This window comes from Ctenopharyngodon idella, chromosome 10 (genome assembly GCF_019924925.1).
Source record: "Ctenopharyngodon idella isolate HZGC_01 chromosome 10, HZGC01, whole genome shotgun sequence".
Taxonomy (NCBI): Eukaryota; Metazoa; Chordata; class Actinopteri; order Cypriniformes; family Xenocyprididae; genus Ctenopharyngodon; species Ctenopharyngodon idella.
Window position 1 is genome coordinate 30,859,901 of NC_067229.1, and position 26,037 is coordinate 30,885,937.

General features: G+C 39.0%; 1 protein-coding gene and 1 long non-coding RNA gene across 2 annotated transcripts in view; both read left to right on the forward strand.

Annotated features, from left to right (window-relative positions):
* The window catches only part of LOC127520703 (uncharacterized), a 269,016-nt gene that overhangs the window by 62,313 nt on the left and 180,666 nt on the right, over positions 1-26,037 (forward strand). The gene's annotated exons all lie outside the window — the stretch shown is intronic.
* LOC127520692 (sodium/glucose cotransporter 1-like) lies at positions 300-25,023 on the forward strand. Its single transcript, XM_051909120.1, has 15 exons — positions 300-533; positions 1,244-1,315; positions 4,506-4,610; positions 5,724-5,783; positions 5,918-6,022; positions 6,553-6,658; positions 15,341-15,421; positions 15,516-15,727; positions 19,982-20,117; positions 22,388-22,495; positions 22,600-22,750; positions 22,853-23,021; positions 23,237-23,452; positions 23,843-23,948; positions 24,244-25,023. The coding sequence occupies exons 1-15, from the start codon at positions 399-401 to the stop codon at positions 24,456-24,458; spliced, it is 1,977 nt and encodes a 658-aa protein (XP_051765080.1). The 5' UTR covers positions 300-398; the 3' UTR covers positions 24,459-25,023.

Below are 26,037 nucleotides of genomic sequence, written 5' to 3' on the forward strand. Positions count from 1 at the left end.
TATAACTTTTAGTGTTACAGTAGGTACACTAATGTCTGGACCATAAATTGCAGTAGTTGATCTTTAGCTGAATCAATGAAACCCATTAATTAAGTTGCAGGTGATGTGGTTGATGAAATGTGCTTTTACGTTTTACAGGAACCCAGTCTCACACTTTCTGCTATATACTGGTAAGTTGATCATTAATGACTCTCAATCTCAGATTTTTGTCTGTAAATCACAAAAACACTTTTATAATTAACTCTGAGGAGGTCACACCCATCCGTAAACGGACACATAAAAGTAAAAGCGTGCGCACACACACACACACCTGCAAGTGAACGTCTGAGCCAGGTGTCTTTACCATCGTGTCACACAGTGTGTGGTGCTACACTTGCCCTGCTTCAAACACCATCAAAATGGGGGCAGATTATTTTGGATTCTCTTTTCTCCGCAATGAGAATAGAAGAAATGTCACCGTTCATATTAACAATCCAGCGGACATCTCTGTGATTGCTATATATTTTCTGGTGGTTCTGGCTGTGGGAATATGGGTAAGTGGCCAGGGGTTTCTATCAACCAACATTTTTCTAACATTGACAGACTTGTGAATTGTTAACCTTGCGTCAACAAATAAATGTACAATGGCTGTGTGAGATCTGAAGTCTGAAGAAAAAATGTTGATTATGACTGATTTTGCACAAAGTGTATAATATAATGTATTAATTGCAATGCAACAAGGGTGTTTTTTTGCAAAAAATGCTTAAATCTTTTAGGCAAATGAATTGTTACAATGGTCTTTTTTGTTAGAATTCTTAATACGTGGTAACTATTAATGATATTAATATCTATTAAACACTAAAAATATTTTTTTGAAATTATTACTAAATTACCCATATTCATTACAATATTCTCAAATCAACTCATGAATTTTTGGTACACATCTTAATTGAGGGCATAGTTATTACTGGCATTTCTTGATAACACTATATTTTTCCATCTGCATTTGCACATTGGAAATCCATATAATTTTATCCATGTAAATCCATATAAAACCTCTTGTGAAAATTCAAACATTTAATCAAACAACAAACAATGCCATTGAACGCCAATCCATCAATACTTTCAGACTGCAAATATGATACGTTATTGTGAAATGTGTCTGCAGGTATGACACCATATAAAGTCAAATGCGATTTTGTCTAAAACATTTAGTGTATGTAATTCTTTATATGCTGAATTTAATGCCTCTTTCTGTTCAAAGGCAATGGTACGAACCAATCGAGCCACAGTAGGAGGCTTTTTCCTGGCTGGCCGAAGTATGGTGTGGTGGCCGGTAAGGAAATGGACTTAGATGCTGGATGACCAAGATTAAAATCATTTTGTTTTGTGTTACAAATGTGATGGACATAAACAAAATTACATTGCCTGATCATTTACCACATCAATAGTGAACAATCAGTGGGCAAAATGTGGTGAATTTTTGTCATAATGTGCTATGCAAGACTGAAACGGCCATAAAAGTATGAGCTGTATCTATCATGACCAGTGATTTCGCTTTATCACAGATATGGCATGATAATGACCCTAACTGCCCCTCCATTTCAGAACCTTGATTCCATAAGGTGAATAAATGCACTCATGCCAGATGCGACCCACAATTGAATACAGCTGATATGGTTTGTTCATGCAGTTTTGAATGGAGCTGTCATGCTTTGGTCCATGCTAAAGTTATCACTTTAAACAAAAAAATTGAAGCTTTTTGTTATTACAAAGTTCATTGTTCCAATCGTTATTGTTTGAGTTGCATCTCAGGTTGTGCACAAGAAGCAGTTTTTATAGCTTATCATTATGGTGATTGTATTGCCAGATATTCGCTTGTTAAGTCATGACGTAAGGAACGCCGTTTCCGGGTCCAAGCCTCGACTCGTTTCACTTGAGAATACCATCTCGACGGCCGTTTATGAGTGCTATTTATTCATAATAAACATTTAACATTTTAAAAAGTTAAACATTTAAAATACTTACAGTCTACACAACAGTCTCCGTGCTCACAGCATCACAGACATTAATATTTTAACGATTTATAAAAGATGAATCACTGTCTGGCCATCTGGGATTTTGGTATGGAGGTTATGATTATAATTTTTTGGTAGTATTACACCACATCGTGTGTGTGTATTAGCACCGTTTGTTGTTTTCTTGTGGTATGAGATAGAGCGTTTGGACCCGGAAGCGCTGCCGCGTGACGTCAGACTTAACAATTGAATAGTCAAACAGTAGACAGAGTTATTATATTGTGCAGCAAGGCACTTCACATACAGTTCCAACAATCCTTTGCTAATGTCTTTGTAACCATTCTGACATGCAAAAAGGTAGCGGATCACCTAGATATGGATTAAGTTTAACCTGTCACACTGATTATCAAATGTTTGTTTATTAGTAAATATAATATGAACCACAACAGGAATGCAGGTAATTTATGATTATTAAAACAAATAAAGCAGATGGCATGTAGAATGGCAGACTTAACTTACGGAGTCTTGGTGTTTGCAGGTATATGAAGGCTTGAACAGATAATGATATGAAGCAGGCAGTGAATGACGAGACCAGACAATGAGGGTAGGCAAGGAGAGTATTTATGTGAGTCTTGATGAGGTGATAATCAGCAGCAGATGTGGGTGTTGGCTGACTAAGTGCAAATGAGAACCAAGAGGGATGCTGGGAAATGGAGTCCAGAGTGTGCATGAGGGAAGAAGGACCTGCGCATTTGTGACAGCTGAAGACTCCCAGGGCGGAGCAGAAGACCACCACATCTAAGCAGACGAAACTGACCCCTGGTTAGAATTGCTGACCCCTGGAGAGCCAGTTGGCTTGAGAATGTCTGGAGAGCCAGCTGAGAGACGGGCATCTCGAGTGCCAGCTGAGAGACGGATGTCTGAAATGTCAGCTGAGAGACAGGCCTCTGGAGTGCCTGCTGAGGGATGGGCTTTTGGAATGAAGACCACAGCCGACTTGGCGAAACAGAGAAAATATAAATAGAAAACATAAGAGCGGCTGTTGTGGCTGAGATGACTAAGCTTAGATTGGCCTCCGTGGCCGTGAGGAGGGAGCTTAGATCGGCCCCCTTGGCTGTGATGAGGGAGCTTAATTCGGCCTCCGTAGCCATGATGAGGGAACTTTGATTGGCTGCCGTGGATGGATGCCCTTAACACTGGAATTTCTTTCTCTGGAACGGGCTCTGGAATCTCTCTGCATTGGGCTCTGGAGTCTCCTTCTCTGGAACAGACTCTGGAGTTCCTACTCAGGGATTACTCTGGGATTTGGAGTGGTGATGACGGACTTGATTGTGTTGAAACCTTTTGACTCTGAATAGCATGCTTTAAAAATTCTGAGCCTGTTTTTATTGCCACCAGTACGGACACAATTGGCGGGTCTGCTAATTAAGATGTAAGATCCATAGTATTAGATGTTGCTTTCCTGGATCTAGGAATATTAGGATACTCTGGCATGGCAGCCATGATGGCTGGAGATGCTGACGTGGCAGCCATGATGGTTGGAGACTCTGATGGTTCTTTGACATACTTTTTGGTTAACTCAGGATAGGCAGAGAAAAGGGAGCTTGGGATGGTCTCACTGTAGTCTAGACAGGAGAAGGATGAAAATTATGATTCTGGAAGGACCACCTAATTTGGGAGCAGAAAAGCACAAGAAAACCAAAAGCACGCTACACAAAAGCACGCCGCCAGGAGCTCGGCTGTTTTTGGGAAGAGTCGGTACAGCGTATCTATCTTTTATAAATCTGATAAATCTAAAGACTTTTCGGAGATATGAAGGATGCTATACTACTCTATAGGTACTCAAGATTAACATGAGATTGGCAGAAACTGTGTGTGTTATGTACCCTTTAAGAGCTCGCACATTTAAAATGGCAGACGGTATTGCGGAAGTTAATTGCCAAGGCCCAGAAAAATCTACCACTGTTTGACAAGTCAAGGATAGACGATTACACTAGCTAGATTCAATCAAAACATAGCATGCTGAGGACATCTACTGGTTAAAGCCGTGCAAATGTAACAAGAACAGCAAAAAAATGAAACATGTTCAATGACATGTTGTACAGACTTTGAAATAGCAGCTTCTTTAGTTAGTGTGGACGCAAATATAGTTATTGTTATAGTTGTCTTTACAGTTATCGTTCTTGGTGTGAATGGGCCTTTAGTTTTTGCAGGTATATTTTGTCTTGAGCAGATAAGTATATGATGCAGGCAGTTAACACAGATGAAGAGGAGTCAGGTAAGTCCATACACTGTTAGTGAATGACGAGACAATACAATGAGGGTAGGCGAGGTGAGTGCTTATGTATGTGTCTTGATGAGGTGATAATCAGTGGGAGGTGTGGGTGATGGCTGACTTAGTGCAGGTGAGAACCAGAAGAGATGCTGGGAAATGGAGTCTGTGCGTGAGGGGAGGACCAGTGCATTTGTGACACTCAGATTGTTTTAAAGCATCTTAAACTTTTTCAGATTGGAGCCTCTCTCTTTGCAAGTAACATTGGAAGTGGACATTTTGTGGGACTAGCAGGAAGTGGAGCAGCTGCTGGTGTCGCCATCGGAGGCTTTGAGTTGAATGTATGTTTAAAAAAAAGCCTAATAATTACATTCATGATATTTAATAGTTATGATGTGTGTCAGGAATTTATGTTTTAGCGTACAATTTATGACTATATGGATCATTAAAACAGAAAAAATAATGTTTAAAAAGTATTTTTTCATATAAGTTAACTATATTACGGCAATATTGCATTTCTATAAATAATATTTTATTAATGATTAAGGAATAATTTACAATTAATAATTTGTAAAATAATTAATCCTTTATAATGATAAAAATGACCGATAAGCAAAACTGATTTTGAATTATTATTTTATGTCTGCACACAAAAAATAATAATATAATTATTTATTAGAAGGATAAAAGTATACTATGCATTATTATTATTATTATTATTATTAAGGTAAAATATTAAGAATATATTAAAAAACCAATTAAACATCAGAGCTATTTTAATATTATTTATATATTGTTATAGTATTTATTCATGTTTTAAATTAGCTTTTATTTTTACATATTCAGGTTTCATTTTAGTTTCAGTCATTTAGTTATGTGCTTTTGTCATTTTTATTCATTTTTATTCATTTATTTTTATTTCAGTGAAAGTTTTAGTAATTTAAGTACTTTAATTTAAACTTATTTTATTTCAGTTAGTTGTCAAGGCAATATTTCTAATATAATTCTTATTAGGTTTATAGTTTTTATTTTATTTCAGCATTTGTTTTTAATTAATGACATTTTTTTTTTATATAGTTTTAGTGGTAACACTTTACAACAAGGTCTCATTTGTTAACATTAGTTAATGCATTAGTTAACATGAACTAACCAAAATATTTTTACAGATTTTATTAATCTTTGTTCATTTTAGTTGTTCACATTGCAAAACTAACAGATACACCAGATACACTCCAACAGATACACCTTTTGATTTTAATTAGTAAATGAAATTAACATTAACTTAATGAATGCTGTTAGTTTTAACTAATGTAGTTAACTACGGTTATGAAATGAAGCCTTATTGTGAAGTATTACCCTTTTAGTTGTAGTTAACAATAACAACACTGAAGGGATTATGTGTAGAAAATATCAAACCAAATCTGTAATTACATCCTTTTTTTCCCCTCTCTCAGGCTCTTGTTGTTGTGATTTTAATGGGATGGCTCTTCGTGCCCATCTACATAAAGGCTGGGGTATGCTTACATTTCTTCCTCTCCAACTAGCATTACAAAACAAATCTTTCAAATATTGCTTATTAACACAAGATGAATGTGTACTTTATCTCTGTGGTATCATTTTTATGGTCCTTTATTGATGTTATCTGCAGGTCGTTACCATGCCGGAGTATTTGAAGAAACGCTTTGGTGGGCAGCGTATCCGTATCTACCTCTCCGTGCTGTCCCTGTTTCTCTACGTTTTCACCAAAATCTCTGTAAGTTCAAAATCTGTCTCAGCCTTTACAATGAATGCTGAATGCAGATGAATTGTGAATGCAGCTTTTTTGACCAATTACGAGAGACTGCATACACACATTAAGTACAAGAAATACATTTCTGAAGGCTTAAAATAAATTGTAACCAAATGGTGAACCAGTTAAAAGACCAAAAATATACACTTTTCCTTATGCTTTTTTATAAAGTTTTACCTTACATTTGCATTTTCCCCCTTATTTGTCTATTGACAATGATTAACTGAAAAATCACTTGGATCTTGCCAACATTTTCACAATATGCTGCTGTCTGTCTAACCTCTGCATTTAGTTTGCTGATAATCTTTACATAAAAATCTTCAGTAACACAAGTTGTAGTCTAAAACAACAGTGATTTCCATGTGGAAATATCTTTTATTGCCATGTGAAGTCAGACTAAAATGGGTTTAGATTATAAAGATAAAGACCTTTTTTTGAAATGGACAGTTCAAACAATTGCACCACACAATTCTTCTTAATTTTCCACCTCTCAGGGGGACATGTTTGCAGGAGGCGTTTTCATCAACCAGGCTCTGGGACTGAACATTTACCTGGCTGTGATTATTCTGCTGCTGATTACAGCTTTTTATACAGTAACAGGTCTGTTGACATAAATACTGCATACTTTACACTGACACATTGCACTGTATAGTATATGACCATATATATAAATATAGTGGTCATTTATCATTTGCATACAGCATATTTGCATTATACCCACATTCCATGCGTTGTTTTTATATGGTCCCTGAAGTTTATACAACAGAGAGTAAAGTCCAGGGTTGTAGGATGATACGGTGGGATGCTTATTGTAGCGTGATGTGTATGTGTTATGAGTAATTGCCCATACTGACAATAGATGATAAGACTGTGCAAGGCAAGCTGCATTGTGACTTTAAACTTCTGTCAACCCCATGGTATGTTGTGTAATAGGTTTATCTCAGGAACAAAGCAGCCCACCAATAAACTGTAAAAAATCAGACATGATCCTGCCAGCTGTAAATGTTTACTGAGAGTGTTTGTATGGTCCTGTGGCTGCTAAATTGCTTTTGCTAAGGCTTTGCAGTACTTTATTTTACAGTATGTGCACATACACATACTTGCAGTGTCCTTATCTAGGAATGTACTGGGTTATATAAGGTAACTACATGGGTCAAGGTTAGGTTTAGGGTAGGTTCAGGGTTAGTACCCAGTTATTGTAACTACTATAAGTCAGACATGCTCACATGTCCCTGCTGTCCAAGTCCAAGTCAAGTCCCAAGTCCCTGAGGTTAAAGTCCAAGTCAAGTCTCAAGTCTTTGAGGTCTTTAACTCTATTTTTAACAATATATTTTTTTTCTGCTAGAATTGAAATATCAAAACAGATTACTTTTACTTTAAAATTGCCAAATAAAGCACACAAAATACTACTTAAATCATTACTATTACTTTCCAACTTTATACAAAATTATACCAATTAGAACCACCTCAAGGAAAAAAAAGTGAAGCTGTATACATAGTATGTACATGTGGAACAGGACTGTAAAATAAAGTGTATAAAGTAAATAAAGCTACCAATAATTTTTTTGAGAAACATTTATCAGCCAAACCAAAGTCATGTGGTTTGACCAACATGTAAAAATGTGCATTAAAGAGCAATAGGCTACAGGAAATTATATCATAGAGAGGACCCCTGCAGAGGTGGGGGAACTGAACCAATAATCAGGTAACCAGATGGGCATGGTTAAGACAATAGACAGGAGCCATGTGCTCAAACAGAACAAGACACACAGCTAATGAGAACACTCATAAGTCGCATGTTCACCCAAAATATGACAACATGAAAGCTTGCAGCCAGTAAAAAACACAAGTTGCGTGCTACACAGGACGCAACAACACGAGTGCCTGGCCAATGAAAACATAAACCAAGCACTGACAAAACACATGAGACAAGAGTGCACGGCAAGTGAATGAACACACAGCCCGTGCGCTCACACGAGAGACAAGACATGGAGCGTGAGTGTCTGAACCCTGACACGGAATTGAAACCAAACTAAACATGAGTGCTGGAATCCAAAAACCACATTCCGAACATGAAACAAGGCACACAGACAAGACGACTCAGGGCTCTGTCACAAAATCAAGAGTAAACTAGACCGAAGTGACAGAACCCTGACACAATATGTCTCTTAAAATATCAGATAATTTGATATTTCAAGACAAGGCAAGAATAGTTTGCAGAACCTTATTTCACCAAGTACATAATGTTCCTGGATCAACTTCTTTGTTGATCCTGGAACAACATTCCAATCAACCAGTTAGATTTGAGGGACAAGTTTACAGTTTATGTCAAGTTTAGGCTTAAAAACAGGTTTAGGTGCTTCTACATCAGTGTTATTCACCTATAATTTCCCTCTGATTTTAGGGATAACTTATGGGTAGGGTTAGGTTTAGGGGTTGGGATATGGTTAGGACAAAATTTTCAGACAAGAATGTTGTCCCAGGATCAACTAAATATGTTGACCCAGGAACACGTCTAACTGCAAAATCAGGACATGCAGGATAGTTCAGCATTGTGAAAAAGATGCACACTTTAGCTTCCTTTTGAAAAGAGTACTTATTATTGAAATAATATACTTTTGCCACAGACTCAGCTACACCTTGAGCACCAGATTCCATAACTCCTCCCACACAATCACAGTCGCCCAAATTCTGACTCAGTACACCTGTTGCACCTCATTACGACCACACATAAATACCATCACTTCACCAACAGACCAGTGTCTGGTCTCATCAGCCACTACAGTGTTACTGCCTGACTGCCTTTCTGCTTACAAACTTACCTCCGGTAATTCTTCATCTTCAGTCCATCATTTTCTAGAGTCATGTGCCTGATCCTCAGTTCACCACCATCTTGTCGAGCATAAACACCTCTTTAAAGACTGTTTCTCAAGTTAAGTGTTGACACACTGCTATCTCTGACCAACGCACCTACTCAAGTTTGCCTTTGCACATTTCTGTCAATAAAGCCTGTTTCAGTCATATTTGTGAGTCTCCTCTTCTGTTTCGTGACAGAAGACCAGACCACAAGAAGTAAATATGGATAGCGGTGCTTCTTGTAATCCACCCTCTGATCCTCACACAGAACTGGTACAGGCTATCCATCAGTCAATGATTCTTCCTCAGATGTCTCTGCCGGTCCCATGGCCCAACCAGCGACCTAGTCGGGTGTGGCGGAGGATTGCAGCGGGTTTCTTCTACAAGAAACCCCAGTGATTCGCAACTGATCGTGCCAAAATTGCCTACATCATTTCTGTATTGTCTGGACGAGCTCTGCAATGGGCTAGGACCCTTTGAGAAGCTAATGCCTCAGTCACGCGATGCCTTCGCTACCCATTTTAAGGAGGTCTTCGGTCACACAGTCAGTGTCTCAGTTCATGATCAGTTATACCATCTCCACCAATGGCATTCCTCCATGTCTGACTATTCACTGCAGTTTAGAACTCCCGCAGCACCAAGTGGATGGAACGAAGCAGCACTGATCACCGCTTACTGCCAGTGTCTCGCTCCATCAATCCATGCACAGATGGCCATTTATGACGAAACAATGGGTTTAGAAAATATCATCCAACGATCCATCTGGATTGCTCAATGTAATCTAGACACTGCACCGCTGCATCCTTCGCCTGCATCATCACCCTTTGCACCTCCAGCACCAAACACCAAACCCATACAGCTTGACTCTTTTCATATTTCCCATACGGAGTGCCAGCGATGCATTAACAATCACCTGTGCCTTTACTCTAATGGTAGCGGACATCTGCTTCCAGAATCCCCCATTCGTCTACCTCCTAAAATCTTCAATTTATGTTCTACTACAGTAACAGTGACCACTGCACCCCGACAGTCATCGAATGTCTGCATTCTGAGGAAATATTGTTTATGGTTTATGATGGATGCAACAACACTCGCCCACTATTTCCTGGTCCAACAGAGAGATTCTTTGATAGGGCGATGACTGTTTTAAAGAATGTATCAAATGTCCACAAGTTCCTTCTGATTCCCTCAGGTGACCTACAAAAGTGAATGCTACCATCAGTTCTACCTCCATCAAAGGCCCGAATCATCGGTGCATCAGGAAATGCCCCAGGAGTACCGGGCATTCCAGGATGTCTTTAGTAAGCAAGTGGCAACTAAATTACCTCCACATTGGCCATGGGACTGCGCGATGGACCTGCTACGTGATGCTACTCTTCCCAAGGGTAAAGTTTATCCACTGTCCATCCCGGAACAGAAGGCCATGGAGGAGTATGTTGAAGAGGCGCTCAATCAATGATTTATTCATCCATCCACTTCCCCTGCCGCCTCAAGCCTTTTCTTAGTGGCTAAAAGGGATAGAGGCTTGAGGCCATGTATCGACTACAAGGTTCTCAACCCACAGACCGTAAAATACAGATATCCACTTCCCCTGGTCCCTTCTGTCTTGGAACAGCTCTGCTGCACTCACATCTTCACAAAGCTGGACCTGCATAGCGCCTCCAACCTTGGATCGTGAGCCCTATCCAGTCATAACTAGATGACCAAATCACCGTTGCCACACGCTCAGAGTCTGCTACGCAGGGAGGTCCTGAGGGATGCATATTCCTATCATCACCTTACGATTATCCCTCATGGACTCGGTTCATTCATCTCCGGGCTCTGGACAATCAGTCAGCCAGCAAACCTTCTTGCTCCTCCGTAATCGTTACTGGTGGCCCAGTATGACCCAGTGTCACTCGGTTTGTGCAAGGTTTGTGCAAGTTGGTCCAGAGAAACGATCCTGGGTACCACATGACGACAACTTTGACCCGTCCCTGCTAACTGAGTTCCATGCCAACCACCCTAGCCATCCTGCATCCAGAGGTAGAGGCTGCCCCCGTCATCGCCATCTCAGTCTTCAGGAGCCGCCTGTGGAGGAGGGGTTACTGTCACACATAAATACCAGCACTTCACCAACACTCAGATTCTGGTCTCGTCAACCACTATGTGTGTTATTGCCCAGCTGCCTTTCTGCATACAAACTTACTCTAGTGATTCTTCATCTTCAGTCCATAATTTTCTCCAGTCCTGTGCCTGATCCTCAGGCCACCGCCATCCTGTCCAGCATAAACAAAGTTTCTCAAGTTAACCCTTTCACGCGTATGTTTAAAATATTCTAGCTGACCCCCCAGAGTGAGTTTTTTTTAAGGTGACCGTTATTTTAGAATGTTTGCCCTTATTGTTTCCATGACGACGCGTCATGCTTGTCACGTGACACACCTCAGCCACAATAACATTGTATGACAGATGTATTGCTTTTATTTTGTTTTTCCCTTTTTTTTATTTAAAATATTCACAAACTTGCTTACCATGTCATCAACTATCTGATATTCCGATTCTCAAATATGTGTAAGTGTGTTTTGTAGTTTAAAAACCATTATAAATTATCTTTATCTTGATCTATAAAGAGAGATGGGCACCGCCATCTTAGTTTGCGCCACAGTTAAGAAAGTCCTGTCAGTCGGATTTACAGCTCATGAATTTGTCAGTTTCTCCTGAAATACATGCATGTTAGTGCCCGGTGAACTGGGAGAAAAATAGAGTAAACTTTATAGTTACTTGGGCCCACTATGTGTGTCTGATATGAATAAACGTCGGCAATAGTAAATAAAGTAGTAAATAAAACACTGCATAGTTGTGATATATAACAAGCGCTGAGCGCGCCCATCTCTGGCTCTGCACTAGCCAAACGCGAAAGCACAGTTTGGATCTGGCAGTTGTGTGACGTCACTGAACATTAAAAATAAAAATCCCACATGTGGGACCGTACTGCTCAAAAGGTTAAGTGTTGACGTACAGCTATCTCTGACCAACTCTCCTGCTCAAGTTTTTGTCATTTCTGTCAAAGCCTTTTACAATTATATTTGTGAGCCACCTCTTCTGTTTCATAACTTTAGTGTGAAAAGAATTTACTTAAGTGCAAGCTAAAAGTAATCTTTGGGGCATTTAACTGCATGTTAAATGCAATGTCATGTATTTTAATATATTTGTAATTAGTAGGTCTATCAAAATGAACACATTAAGGCATGCGATTAATTTTTTCAGTTTAACGCGTTAAAAATATTTAACGCAATTAACTCAGCATCCGTTTTTCCATCATAATTTGGCTAGCGTTACATTATATGATCATGACACACACACAACTTGTCTGCACAGAAAGATGGCGGCAGTATCGAGTTCTCTTTCTCGCTTGAACAAACAACAACACACAGAATTATGCCAAAATGCACGTTTCGTCAAGTATCATCATAAGAGCAGTCTTAAAGGGTTAGTTCACCTAAAAATGAAATTTGTCATTAAAGGATTAGTTCATTTTCAAATGAAAATTACCCCAAGCTTTACTCACCCTCAAGCCATCCTAGGTGTATATGACTTTCTTCTTTCTGATGAACACAATCGGAGAAATATTAATAAATATCCTGACGCATTGGAGCTATATAATGGCAGTGAGCGAGGATCAACAAGTGTCTCCTGAGCTAAAGAAACTGTCTCCATCCACATCCATCCATCATAAACATATTCCACACGGCTCCGGGGGGTTAATAAAGGCCTTCTGAAACGAAGCGATGCGTTTGTGTAAAATAAAAAATGAAAAAAATAAAAAAAATCCATATTTAAATTTTACACTTTCTTCGTAAGTAGAATACGGAAGGCGGTCTGTGGAAGCTAGATATTTGACTTCATAAATCCAAATACGGATTTATTTATTTTTTTACACAAATGCATCACTTTGCTTGATCGCTATGATGGATGGATGCGGATGGAGACACTTTCTTCAGCTTCATACCTGTGACCCCTGTTCACTGCCATTATAAACCTCGGATGCGTCAGGATATTTATTAATGTTTCTCTGATTGTGTTCATCAGAAAGAAGAAAGTCATATAGACCTAGGATGGCTTGAGGGTGAGTAAAGCTTGGGGTAATTTTCATTTGAAAGTGAACTAATCCTTTAAGTACTCACCCTCGTGTCATACTTTTTGTGTGCAAAAACAAAACAAAAATAAAAAGACTTTATTCAACAATTCTGTCTCCTCTCTGTCATTCTCCTACGCTGTTTAGTTCGGCCCTTGCAGGTTCTACGTCAGAACGGTGACTCAGTATTGGCCGATGATGTTCACGTGAGCAGCACGATGCATGCGTGTGATGCTGACGCAAGAGCCGGCCAATAATGAATCGGTGTTCTGACGTGGAACCTGGAAGCACTGTAGTAAACAGCGTAGGAGAATGACAGGGAGGAGATGGAATTGTTGAATAAAGTCGTTATTTTTGTTTTGTTTTTGTGTACAAAAAGTATTCTCGTAGCTTCATAAAATTAAGGTTGAACCACTGTAGTCACGTGGACTTTTTTAACTATGTCTTTTCTACATTTCTGGGCCTTGAACGGTGCAATGATCTTGCTGCCTATGTGTGGTTCAGATAACTCTCGGATTTCATAAAAAATATCTTAATTTGTGTTCCGAAGATTAACGAAGGTCTTACGGGTTTTGAACGACATGAAGGTGAGTAATTAATGACAGAAATTTCATTTTTGGGTGAACTAACCCTTTAAATGAGTTAAATAATGTCTTAAAAGACCTTAAAGAGTTGTGCGAAAATGATACACACGTCAGATCGTCATGTCATGTTCAGCAGCAGCAGGTCTTAAAATCACAGCAGCCTAATAAACCAGTTGCTGTGATGTCTGTCATTAATGTTGGATTAATCTATATTTCATTTATAATTCATGCAGTGAAGACTGTAAAGTGTTTGATAACTTTATTCCATTTCCTACCTGTTAGACGGCTAGGAAGGCCACAGGTAAATGACATTTATTATTATGGGTTTATGTGACGATTGTTTTAAATTCACTTAAATTAAAAGTTATTTTTTAAAGCCTAATAAATGTTGAAATTGATAGCTTTTAGTTATACTGTAATGTTGGATGTCTATAATTAATGTTTAAGAGAAAATAAGTTTCATAGAGTATCAATATTAGCATCAGTGATATTGGACTTCATTCATAAAAAGACGCCATTAAACAAATATTTAAAATATGCTGTCTTTAACTTTTTCCTACATTAATTTGGAGAGTAACTCTGTAATTAGTACAATATAAAAATATTAAAAACTCCAAAGTTTTTGATAGCAATTAATTATAGAAAAAATGTATGATTAATTCATGTTTTTAATCGACTGACAGCACTAGTAATTAGTAGTAATGAAGCTGCAACTTAATGTAATATATTATATGTAATGTACATGTAATATATTATAAATATATTAACTTTAAATTTAATTTCAAATAACACACTACAGTTAAAATTATAATCAAGTACACTACACTTAGTCAACACTTCAAAATAAAGCATGACAAAAGCTTATGAAAACATTATTTGAAAATGTACTTTAAAGTAAAACTTTTGGTAACTTTTTTATTTTAGTGTCCTTGTTACACATCTTATGTGCACTTTATATAGTAATAACAGTAAATCATGCATAATTACAAGCAACTAACCCTAATTATATAGTAATTACATGTTGTTCCTTAATATTACTCAGAACTTATTTGTATAATTACACTGTAACAAGGACACCTTAAGTAACCAAGCTTTTAATGCAGCATAATTACTTAAGAATATAGTCACGAAAGTGTACTCTCTACAGTAAGAGACCTTTTTATTCATTAATTTTATATGATCTGCCATTCTCATCTATCTATCTATCTATCTATCTATCTATCTATCTATCTATCAACTAGCATGGTATCTGTCTGAAACATGCTAGCAATGTGATAATTCAACCACCCCAAGTACCCTAGCAACCACCCAGAAAACCCCAGCAACCACATAGTAACACCTTAGAAACCACGCTGAGTACCCTAGCAACCACACAGGAACACCCTAGCAACCACCCAGTATACCTTAGCAACCACATAGCAACACAATAGCAACCACCGAGTACCCTATAGCATTTGTAGTCATTAAATTAGCAACACCCTTGCAACTACCACAAGTACCCTAGCTACTGCATAGCAACCACCCAAAGTACCTTAGCAACCACACAGCAACGCCTTAGCAACCACCGAGTACCTTAGCAACCGCATAGCATTTGTAGTCATTAAATTTATACTTTCTCGACAATGTTATAGAAGTAAAAAAGCAACTAACAGGAATGCAAAAAGTACATTTCTAAGAGCTTGATTTTTTTCCAGTCGCTCAGTTTCACTTTCACTGTTTCTTCTACAGGTGGTCTAGCTGCAGTCATCTACACAGACACCCTGCAGACCGTCATCATGGTTGTGGGATCATTCATTCTCATGGGCTTTGGTACGTCCATTGACTTTTTTTGTACTTTAAACATTTTGGATTAAACAAGTCTGCTAAACAACTACTTGCTTCAACATCAACTATTTTCTTTCAGCGTTCACTGAGGTCGGAGGCTATGAGAACTTCAAGGACCGCTATATGAATGCGATCCCGTCAGTGGTGGGTGTAAACATCAGTGAATCGTGCTACACCCCTCGTGCAGACTCATTCCACATGTTCAGAGACCCAATTACCGGCGATCTGCCCTGGCCTGGAATGATCTTTGGTCTTACTATCCAGGCTGGCTGGTATTTTTGCACTGACCAGGTACTGATCCATTTATCAAGGCTGCTGACTCATATCTGTGCAATAACACTTTCTAGATTGTGGCTACTTTCTTGTCTTGCTTTATTCTGTGCGCGCAAAAGGGATTTTTGGACATAAGAGGCATTGTTTGATAAGAGGTCTATATGTCCTACACTAGGGGTGGGACGGTTCAGATTTCTCACGGTTCGGTTTGTATCACGGTTTTAGAGTCACGGTTTCGGTACAGTTCGGTATGTGCTATGTTCAGTAAAAAAAACAGGACAGTTGTGAAATAAAGATAAATAAAATAAAAACAAATAATCTAACTACAAGAAACAGCACAAATAAATACATGAGAGCTAAGATACAAATAAAATAAACAATGCTTTACAGGTTTTTCAGGTATCTAACAGCTTTCAGGTACAGAAATTGAATAAAGTAATCAAATATAAAATAACACTGCATATAAACTTCTTTGAATAGTTAAACAAAGATGAAACATTATTGAAGTTGCAAAAGCTATTCAGTCAAGAGTGATTTCTTCGTGCTTTGTTGTTCGATTAACATTAACAGAATATTAGACTGCTTTCCCTTTAAGACATAATCTAAAGATCCAGTACACTGATACACATGCGTTGTCTGTCTCGTTTTTCTCCTAAGACATAACCTACTATGTTTGTTAGGATACTCGCTAAGATGGGCATGCTGACTTAATTTTTGTGTGAATTTGTCCGTTCATTTGCAAGACTTGAAAGAGAATTTGTGCGAGAGTATTTGCGCACTGTGACTTGGCTTTCCATGTATGCGCTTCGGATGAGTACGCAGAAATCTCCTCACAGCGCGCGCGAGTTCTCTTTCGCGTCTTACGAATGAATGTTTAAATTGGCACGGTTTAAATGAGTTTAGTTTAAACACAGATAGCAACGTGACATGTTCAGGTCTCATCTGCGCTCGCGCTATCAACACCCGGGTGATGACGATGACGGCGTAAAGGACTGGTCATAGAGCTTTCGGCACATCATTGAACATTTGTTTACAATGAGTGACTGTTTTGTCAATGTTCTTTTGATCATCGCTGTTGGAATGTATTGGGAAACTCCATCGACTGAAACGTACATTAGCCGAATCCGTCTGTCTGTTTTACACGTTGTTGTTTTCAATAAACCATATTATAGATGCGTCATCAGATTTGGGATGAACCACAGTGCAAGCGTGTGCTGAACCGTGGGTGGAGAAACGAATGGTTCGATTTTTTTATTTATTTTATTTATTTTTTTATTTTTTTACAGCAAACCGTCCCACCCCTATCCTACACATGCTAAGACATTCACACGCATATACAACTGACAAATGTCTTCTGTGTCCACTTTTGAATGATAAACTGCATTTATCTTGAGTTTCTCAGCATGAACAGTGTGTTTCTTGTATAAGTCAGAGCGAGTTTAAGCTTAAACAGACATGCTTTTAGTTAGACCTCTGATTAGTCCCCACTAAATTAGAAAAGATACACAAACAGCAAAGAGAAGCAGATATAGACTAACCACGGTTAAATTAGTTCAACAGCCCATTAGTAAGATCATGTTTGGTTGCCCTAGTTTAGTAATTGGGTGATTCAGGGTCACATTAGCAAAAATGATCAATATTTAAGTAAAAGACGCATGGAGACATAAACAGATTCACTTGTCACATATATTGTGATGGGGATGTTCTTCCTCTGAGGGGAGTTTATTGTTTAGGGAAGTGTTTTTCCCAAATTTCTCCATTTTGAGCCGCCCCAGTGTATGGAGTTTTTCTCTCAGGTCCAACACATACTGAATTGCGTTCTTCATGTTAGTAGGTCCCTCCTCCCAAGCTTCTCTAAGGATGTCGAGCACTCCCCGTGGCTGACGCCCATATAGAAGCTTGAATGGGGAAAACCCTGTGGAGGCTTGGGGAACCTCACGTATCGCAAACATCAGGGGCGACAACCAGTGATCCCAATTTTTTGCGTCGTCATGTACAAACTTACGAATCTTATTTTTAAGTTTAAGCACAGATTTAATTCCCAATAATTTGTAGATTTTGCAAAGTGTATGTGACATAAAAGTTGTGCCTTGGTCGGTGAGGATCTCTTTTGGGATCCCCACCCGGGAGATAATTCGGAAGAGGGCATCCGCCACACTCTTCACAGAGATGTTGTGCAGGGCCACTGCTTCCGGGTATCGCGTTGCGTAATCAACCATGACTAATGCAAAGCGATGCCCTCTTGCTGACCGCTCCAATGGCCCGACGAGATCCATGCCAATTCTTTCAAAAGGGGCCTCAATTAACGGCAGAGGGCGCAATGGCGCTTTTGGGATGGCCGGTGGATTAACCAACTGACATTCGCGACATGCCACACACCACCTGCGGACATCCCCGGCCAATAGGAGTGGGCCATGAGACAGTTAAGTGTTTTATCTTGTCCTAAATGCCCGGCCATTGGGTTGTAGTGGGCCGCCTGGAAAAGCATTTCCCGACGGCCCTTTGGTATCAATAACTGGGTTATATCCTCTTTTGTCTGCGCGTCCTGCGTCACATGATATAACCTATCACGAATCACCGCAAAATATGGGTACGAGAGAATTCGGCCGGGCTCCAAGAGGTTACCATCAATCAACCTCATATTGTCAAATGCATGACGCAATGTTTCATCTCGAGACTGCTCCAGGGGGAAGTCCCTGAGAGGAAGAAAGGCTGCAGCCTCACTCTCCGTCGAGTCACCTCCCCCCGGGACAGCTCCAGATGGACCTGGGGTCACCTCACCAGCCCCAGCAATTCTCACGTCCCAGTCGGCTTGGTTTCAGCAGGAGCCACCCTTACAAATAACCCTTAATGACATTGAAAATAATGGCCAATTCGTTTCCAAAATAACTGGGTGGCTGAGGTGGGGATTAACCGCCGCCTCGACTCTATGCTTTTGGGCCCCCAATTGAATCATGACCAATGCAATAGGATACTGGCGACTGTCCCAGTGTACACACCTCACCTTCACCATGCGGCTCGTATCCAATGCCCCAGGTTGCATCAGGCGTTGATGGATGGAGGTCTGGTTACAACCTGAATCCACCAAAGCCTGATAGGTATTTCCCCCAGTACTTACAGGTATATAATACTCGATTGGGGGCGCTCAGTGACACCTCAGGGACCTTGATTAGTGTATCCACATCCATGGATGTACACTTATCCCGGAAATGCCTAGGCTCCCCACAGTGCCAGCAGAGCGGCCCAGACTTCCCCTCCACACTGGCAGCAGCAGGACCCTCCTCCCACAGCTGAGTCGAGAGAGAGGGGGATGAAAAGGATATAGGGGCTGAAGAAGAAATCCCCATCCTCTAGGCCGGGAATCATCGGGCCAGTGAAGTCGTGGGCCTGATGTTGTGCATGGTGGAGGTTGGTGAGAGACTTGACCAACTGACCCAGCGGCGCGGACTCCATGACAGCGTATTCCCTCAAATGCTCCTGGGTTTCCGCACCACTGTGACAAACTTTTGTCTTCCCAGTGTGGAAATAAGGGAGGCAGGGTCTGCGAGCCGCTGTTCAACAGAATTTATCCTTTTATTTACACACTTCTTTATAAACAAACAAATAGGCAGCACAAGGGCTTTTCAGCAATCACTTAAACAAAAGAAATTTCAAACCAACAGTCGTGTCTTCTGGGCACGGCACAAGACAGCATAGCACGCTCCCCAGGGAGCCCTCTTCACTCTCTCCAAGCCCTGCTTTTTATCCTGTCTCTTGACTCACTGCAAAATGAGAACACCTGTTAGATTTCATTAATGAGAGGCGTTTCCCTTAACCATCATCTCTCCCACGCTTTCCACAGTGACATTAGACATGTTAAAGATTATATATTAGTAATGATTTTGTTAAAAAGATTACGTTTAATAAGTTAAGAACAAGCTAACAGTGATGCTAATAGTATAGCTGCTATACTACAGTGAGAACAGCAGTGATTTTTTTATGTTACAGACATTTATAATTGGATGATTAATCAAGACATGGACATTGTTGTTGTATTGTTTTATTACAGTTTTCACCGCAACATGTTAATGACGAAGAGTGACAGTAAATGATTAACCTTACTACGACTCTGTCTTCATTGGCTATGGTTTAACTTGGTGTTTAGTCAGAGTTTCAACACACTGCCCGACAACACTAGATTACTGTATTTTTTATCAAATAAATGCATCCTTGGTGAGCAGAAGAGACTCCATCTTGTTGAGGAGAGCAGTCAAACACTCTGTCTTGTTTTAGGTGATTGTGCAGCGCTGTCTGTCTGCCAAGAGCCTGTCTCATGTGAAAGGTGGCTGCATCCTGTGTGGTTATCTCAAACTTCTGCCCATGTTCATCATGATTTTCCCTGGTATGATCAGCAGAGTACTGTACACAGGTAAGAAGGTTTGACAGCATCCTGGCTGAGACGGGTGATAAACCGATAAACTATTTTGTACATGTTAGTAAATATGTTGACTGAATCCTGACTGAGTGATATTATATGGCAACTTTAATGTTTGAGGTGATCTAGCCAATAGGCTTTGTTAGTCTCAGATAACTAGACTTTTGCCCATCAGAATAAATAATAGTCTGGTCCGTGTATTTCTCACAGAATATGCTAGCATCTTATTTTAGCAAATAACCACCTAATTAGACGGGTGTGTTTCCAAAAGCATCATTAGCCAACTATGGGCGCAAGTTCCATCGTAATAAACATAGTTCAACAAGTCGGTGTTTCCCGAATCCATAGTTCCAATGAACATTCGCAAACAGCATTGCGAAGTTGTGTGGTTGGAACGACAGCTCTCGACCTGTGGTTAGAAGCATAGTTTCTTGTTTGAATGATGTGGACTTAATAAATCCTTATCTTGAGCAAAATAAGCAAGCTGACATTCAGTAAAATCTATATCTTTTATTTTGAATATTGTTCAAAATAAAAGACAGTTCTGTCAGGACCACTATCGTCAAATATGATTGATAATAGCATAGAGATTGTATTGGCAGTATGGTTCTGTTCTGCATCCATGCAGCCTAGCACGGATAAGAGCAGGGAGAGCAACAATAACCCCCCTAGGGTAAACAGAACAGAACCAACAAATGCAGATATCATTAATGTCGATAATTTAACATGTACATATTTTTCAAGAATTCGTCTGATTCAGGGGAATCAGAAGGCCAAATCCTGACTGACGAGAGGGGGAGCTGGGGATGGGTAATTAGCTCCTGAGAAATGTGATAGCTGCTGATAACACTGAGGAGCTTATATATGGATGCTGTGATAGGCATCATATTCCTATAGTTTGACCTGGGTCACCAGGGAGTCAGCTAATGCAAGCTTGACTGACATGACCTGTCAAATATAATTGATAATTGCATAGAGTTTGAATTGACGATATGGTTCTGTTCTTATCCATGCTATGCTGCATGGATGTGCAGGGAGAGCAGCAATAACCCTCCAAAACAAAACCATATGCTGAAATCCCCCAACACAAACTGACTGCGAAAATCTGAATGCCATGTTTCCTTAAAATGCAGTTACCTGAATGAGCCAAGCCACGAGCATGTTACCAGTACCTGAAAGCTTAAGCAACAGCATGTTGCCAACAATACCGGAAGCCTTAGGGACTTATATATGGATGCTGTGATAGGCGTCGTATTCCTAAGAAGTTATTACTCCACCACCTGCGTGACATCATTATCCAGTGTGGTTGAACGACAAATTTGCGAGAATATGGTTTCGGGAAAATGTTGTGACTAATTAGTTGATTTCTTCAACGATGCATCATACTATAGTAGTTAAGCAGTGAGTTACGTCATTATATGGGAAACACACCCCAGGTCGAATGTCGACCAACCACAGTTTTTGATAGACGCAGTGTTGTTAACTAAAACTACACAAATTTTGTCAATTGAAGCTGAAATAAATTTAAAAAACTGAAATAAAATAGGCTTAAGTTGAAATACTAAGGCCCGGTTTCATAGACAGGCCTTAGTTCAATTAGGGCATTTAAGTAGCTTTTATAAACGTACCCTAGAAGAAAACATTACTGGTGTGCATCTTGAGACAAAACAATGGCACTGACATATTTTAAGATATGTCAGTACAAGTTGCTTTCAGTTAAAACAGCTCAAACATGCATTTTAGTCTGGGAATAGGCTTAAGCCTTGTCTGTGAAACCGGGGGTAAAATTACTAAAACTAAAATGGAAATGAAAAATTAAAATTACAAATTACAAATTTTTATCCTTCTAATAAATAATTAAATAAATAAATAGTTTTAATTCTGTTGAAAAGCAGTAATTAATTATAATTAAAAGTCAGTTCTGCATATCAGACAAACATATCAATGACTAAAGCTTAAACTAAAATTACAATGAAAACTGACCGTATATAATAAAAGTTAATTTAAAATATCAATAAATGAATGCAAATAGCATTATTTGATGTGACACTCCAGGAAGGGTAAATCTGAAATTCGTGATTCCACAACAATTCCCTTTAGTGGAAATGGTATGTGGACTTTGAGATAAGAAATTCTGTCAATCCAAAAGTAATGTGCACCCATTCTTGTGACATTTTTGTATGCAATGTGCATCAGAAGGTCAGTGAACAGTTAAAGACTATTAGTGAAACTAATGTTTGTGTGTATTCTCTTGTTTGTGTTAGATGAGATTGCATGTGTGGATCCAAAAGAGTGTAACGACTACTGTGGAACCAGTGTGGGCTGCAGTAATATTGCTTATCCTAAACTAGTGGTGGACCTGATGCCAAACGGTAAGATCCTGATATTTCTATTTCGGTCTCTTTCATCTTTAATAGGCTGCTTTGATAGATATGTATGGTGTTATGGGTCTAAACTGCTGTGTGTGTTTCTGAAGGTCTCAGAGGCTTGATGTTGTCCGTCATGCTGGCCTCTCTGATGAGTTCACTCACTTCCATCTTTAACAGCGCCAGCACACTCTTCACCATGGACATCTACACCAAGATCCGTCCCAAAGCCAAAGAAAAGGAGCTCATGCTCGCTGGCAGGTGTGTTCTCGTGTCTGTTTGTATGTGTTGGATATTGATTTTCTGACCTTGTGGACAGAAAATGATGTGAATAGGCTCTGAGATGCCTGCTCATGCGTGCAGGGTGTTCATGCTGTTTCTGATCGGCGTGAGTATCGCATGGATCCCCATCGTTCAGACGGCTCAGAGCGGCCAGCTCTTCGACTACATGCAATCTGTCACCAGTTATCTGGCTCCGCCCATTGCTGCTGTCTTCACCCTCGCCATTTTCTGCAAGCGAGTCAATGAACCAGTGAGTCAATTCTTCACATTTTACAGTTTTATATATTTTGCCTTGTATCCAACCTTTTTGGTTTATATCCATTTGCTTGTTAAATTCAGCTTGATATAAAAAAAAATATATATATTTTTTTTTTTTTTCTTAAAACCAGTCAACATTTTCCAGAAAATCAAAATCTTGCTGTTCATTTTTATCTATTGACACATAATGTTGATATTCCCTCACAGGGCGCTTTCTACGGGTTGTGTATTGGTCTGTTGGTGGGTCTGGCGCGTATGATACCCGAGTTTGCCTATGGCACGGGCAGCTGCGTGAGCCCCAGTAACTGTCCCACGATCATCTGCGGTGTGCACTACCTGTATTTTGCAATCATCCTCTTCACCCTGTCCTGTGTATTGATACTGGTCATCTCCCTCATGACCAAACCCATTGACGACAAACATGTAAGCTCTTCTTATAACAAAACTACCACAACTCTTCAGTTTTATACACTGTTCTTTAATCACGCTTCTGTACCATAATTTCCATTTAAATTTTTTTTTTTTTTTTTTTTTACCAATATTAAATATTCTTATTTCACTTAAAATACACATATTACAGTATATACACTATAACATAGTACAGTTCAAAAGTTTGGGTTAAAAAGATTTTTCTTTTTAAATAAATTATTACTCAGAAAGGATGCATTAAGTTGATCAATAGACAGACAGACAGACAGTTGACATTTATGCATTGACAATGGAAGTCTATAAAGCAAGTGTATAACTGTTTTCTATAAAAAAGCAACTTCTCTGTCACGGCCCCTCATTCTGTGGCCCCTTGTTGTTGTGCAGCTGTACAGACTCTGCTGGAGTTTGAGGAACAGCACTGAGGAGAGGATAGATCTGGAGTTAGATGACTGGACTGAAGAACAGGATTCCAGCTCTATGGAAAAAGAAGGTACATCTGCACAAGCCACCAAACACATAATCATTAATAAGTAACATCTCACCATTTTTGTGTGCAACGAGCATCACGTGGCTCAGTGAACGGACTGTAGACATCTGTGGGTGTGCCGTTTGATGCTGAGACTCGGTTATAGCCAAGATTATTTGATTAGATTGTTGTTTGTTCTAGGAAAAACAAAGGACGATTGTCCAGACACATCTTATTTGTGTAAATCACATTGCACATGTAACATATTAGCTTTTAAAAACCAATAACAACCGTTTCCGTTTGCCTCTTGACCCTGCAGAGATGCGTGAGGAACCAGGCTTTTGTAAGAAGGCCTACAACTGGTTCTGTGGCTTTGATCAAGGCAATGCCCCAAAACTGACTAAAGAACAGGAGGCAGAGATGAAGCTGAAGCTCACTGACACCACTGAGAAACCTCTATGGAGAAACGTGGTCAACGCTAACGCTATTATCCTCCTTGCCGTCTGCATCTTTTTCCAGGGTTTCTTTGGTTAAAGATCACATCACTATCATCCAACTCAGGATATTAGGATATTAGACCTGTATTCTGTGGACAGAAATGTTACTTTTTATTAACATCAAGCTAAATGTGATTAATCAGATTGTAAAATTTTACAAAGTTCCTCTTGAAACACTCAATACTTCCTTATAATGTCCTCAACAAAACCCCTTTCTTCCTTATAGCTGCCTACTGTACTTTGATTTGATGGCAGGAAGTACAATACAATATTTTTTTTTTCTGTCCTTTTAAATTAAAGTACGTTGTTTTAGCACCTAAACTGATTGTAAACCCAAGACCAAAACTGATGATTCATAATCATGTCCTTGTTTTTTGTCAAATTGTTAACTGCTCTCTAATTTAACACCTGGCAGTTTTTACTGTACATTTAACAATGTTTACTTGTCCAAAACCGCACGTTCTTCCCTTATATCTTTGACCTTATAGAGTTGTTGTGTTTTTATAGAAAAAAAAATACTGTTGGTTTAACTTAAACTTGTAAGTAACCTGGTTGCCTTGAAATTTTGAGTTCACTGAAATTAAAAAATTTAGTTAATACAATGGAGATCGGTTTAATCAACAGAAACTCAAAATATTGTTATCTGAACCACATTAATTATATAGGTTGATTTGACAAAAGAAAAAAAGTTGTGATAACAAATCATTATTATTATTTTTTTTACAGTGTTGAGGTTTAGGTTTGTCTTCTGATTCGGGATCAGACTCTGACTTAAATATGTATGGCAAACATTGGAAGATTTCAAAACAATTCCATACGTGAAGCAGATATGTTGAAAAGTATTTTAAATACCAAATCATAGCAGTGGACGTTTACTTCCAAGTCTTGGATGTACCTCTGGAATAAAGTGGGCTGCTGCTGGAAGGTGGGACTATAGCAGGCTGTGGCTTCCTATTTGTCTGTACAATGATCTGGTAGCCTTGCATCAGTTGTTGACAGATGAACTCTTCAAACACCCGATGGGCCGTCATCACTGGAGACTCATCATCACGTCTACATAAGATGGAGAGCACATCAATTTTGGACTGAGATCTTCAATATATATCAAATCTACAGTGGGGTTCAAAAGTTCGAGAATACTTGAGAATTTTGCATTTTTCTAATTTAATTCAATTTTTCATAAATAATGAATGAAAAGCTAAGTTCAATAGAAGCAAGAACATGTGACCATATTGACAAAGGAATTCACATGCTCAGTGTCACTGGTTTATTAGAGACCTAGAAATAGTGCAAAGTTTTAAATATTTCTCAATCACTTTTTGACATAATGTTTAATTGTTCCATGAGCAGGAACAATTAAATATCTAGTATCAACTGGCACCAGTAAATGAAAAAATTCCACCCACTTTTTCAACAGAGTTGGTTCTGGAAGTATTTTTTTTTTTTTCACATTGGGATTTAAAAAAAAAAAAAAAAGTCTATGTTAAAGAGTTATAAGCCATGAACCAAATCAACCAGGTATGAGGTGAATCAACATTACAAACTGATTTGAAGTAAAAGAACTGATTTGAACTGAAAAAAAGTATTGCAAAATCAGGACTGTGTAGCAACTTTAA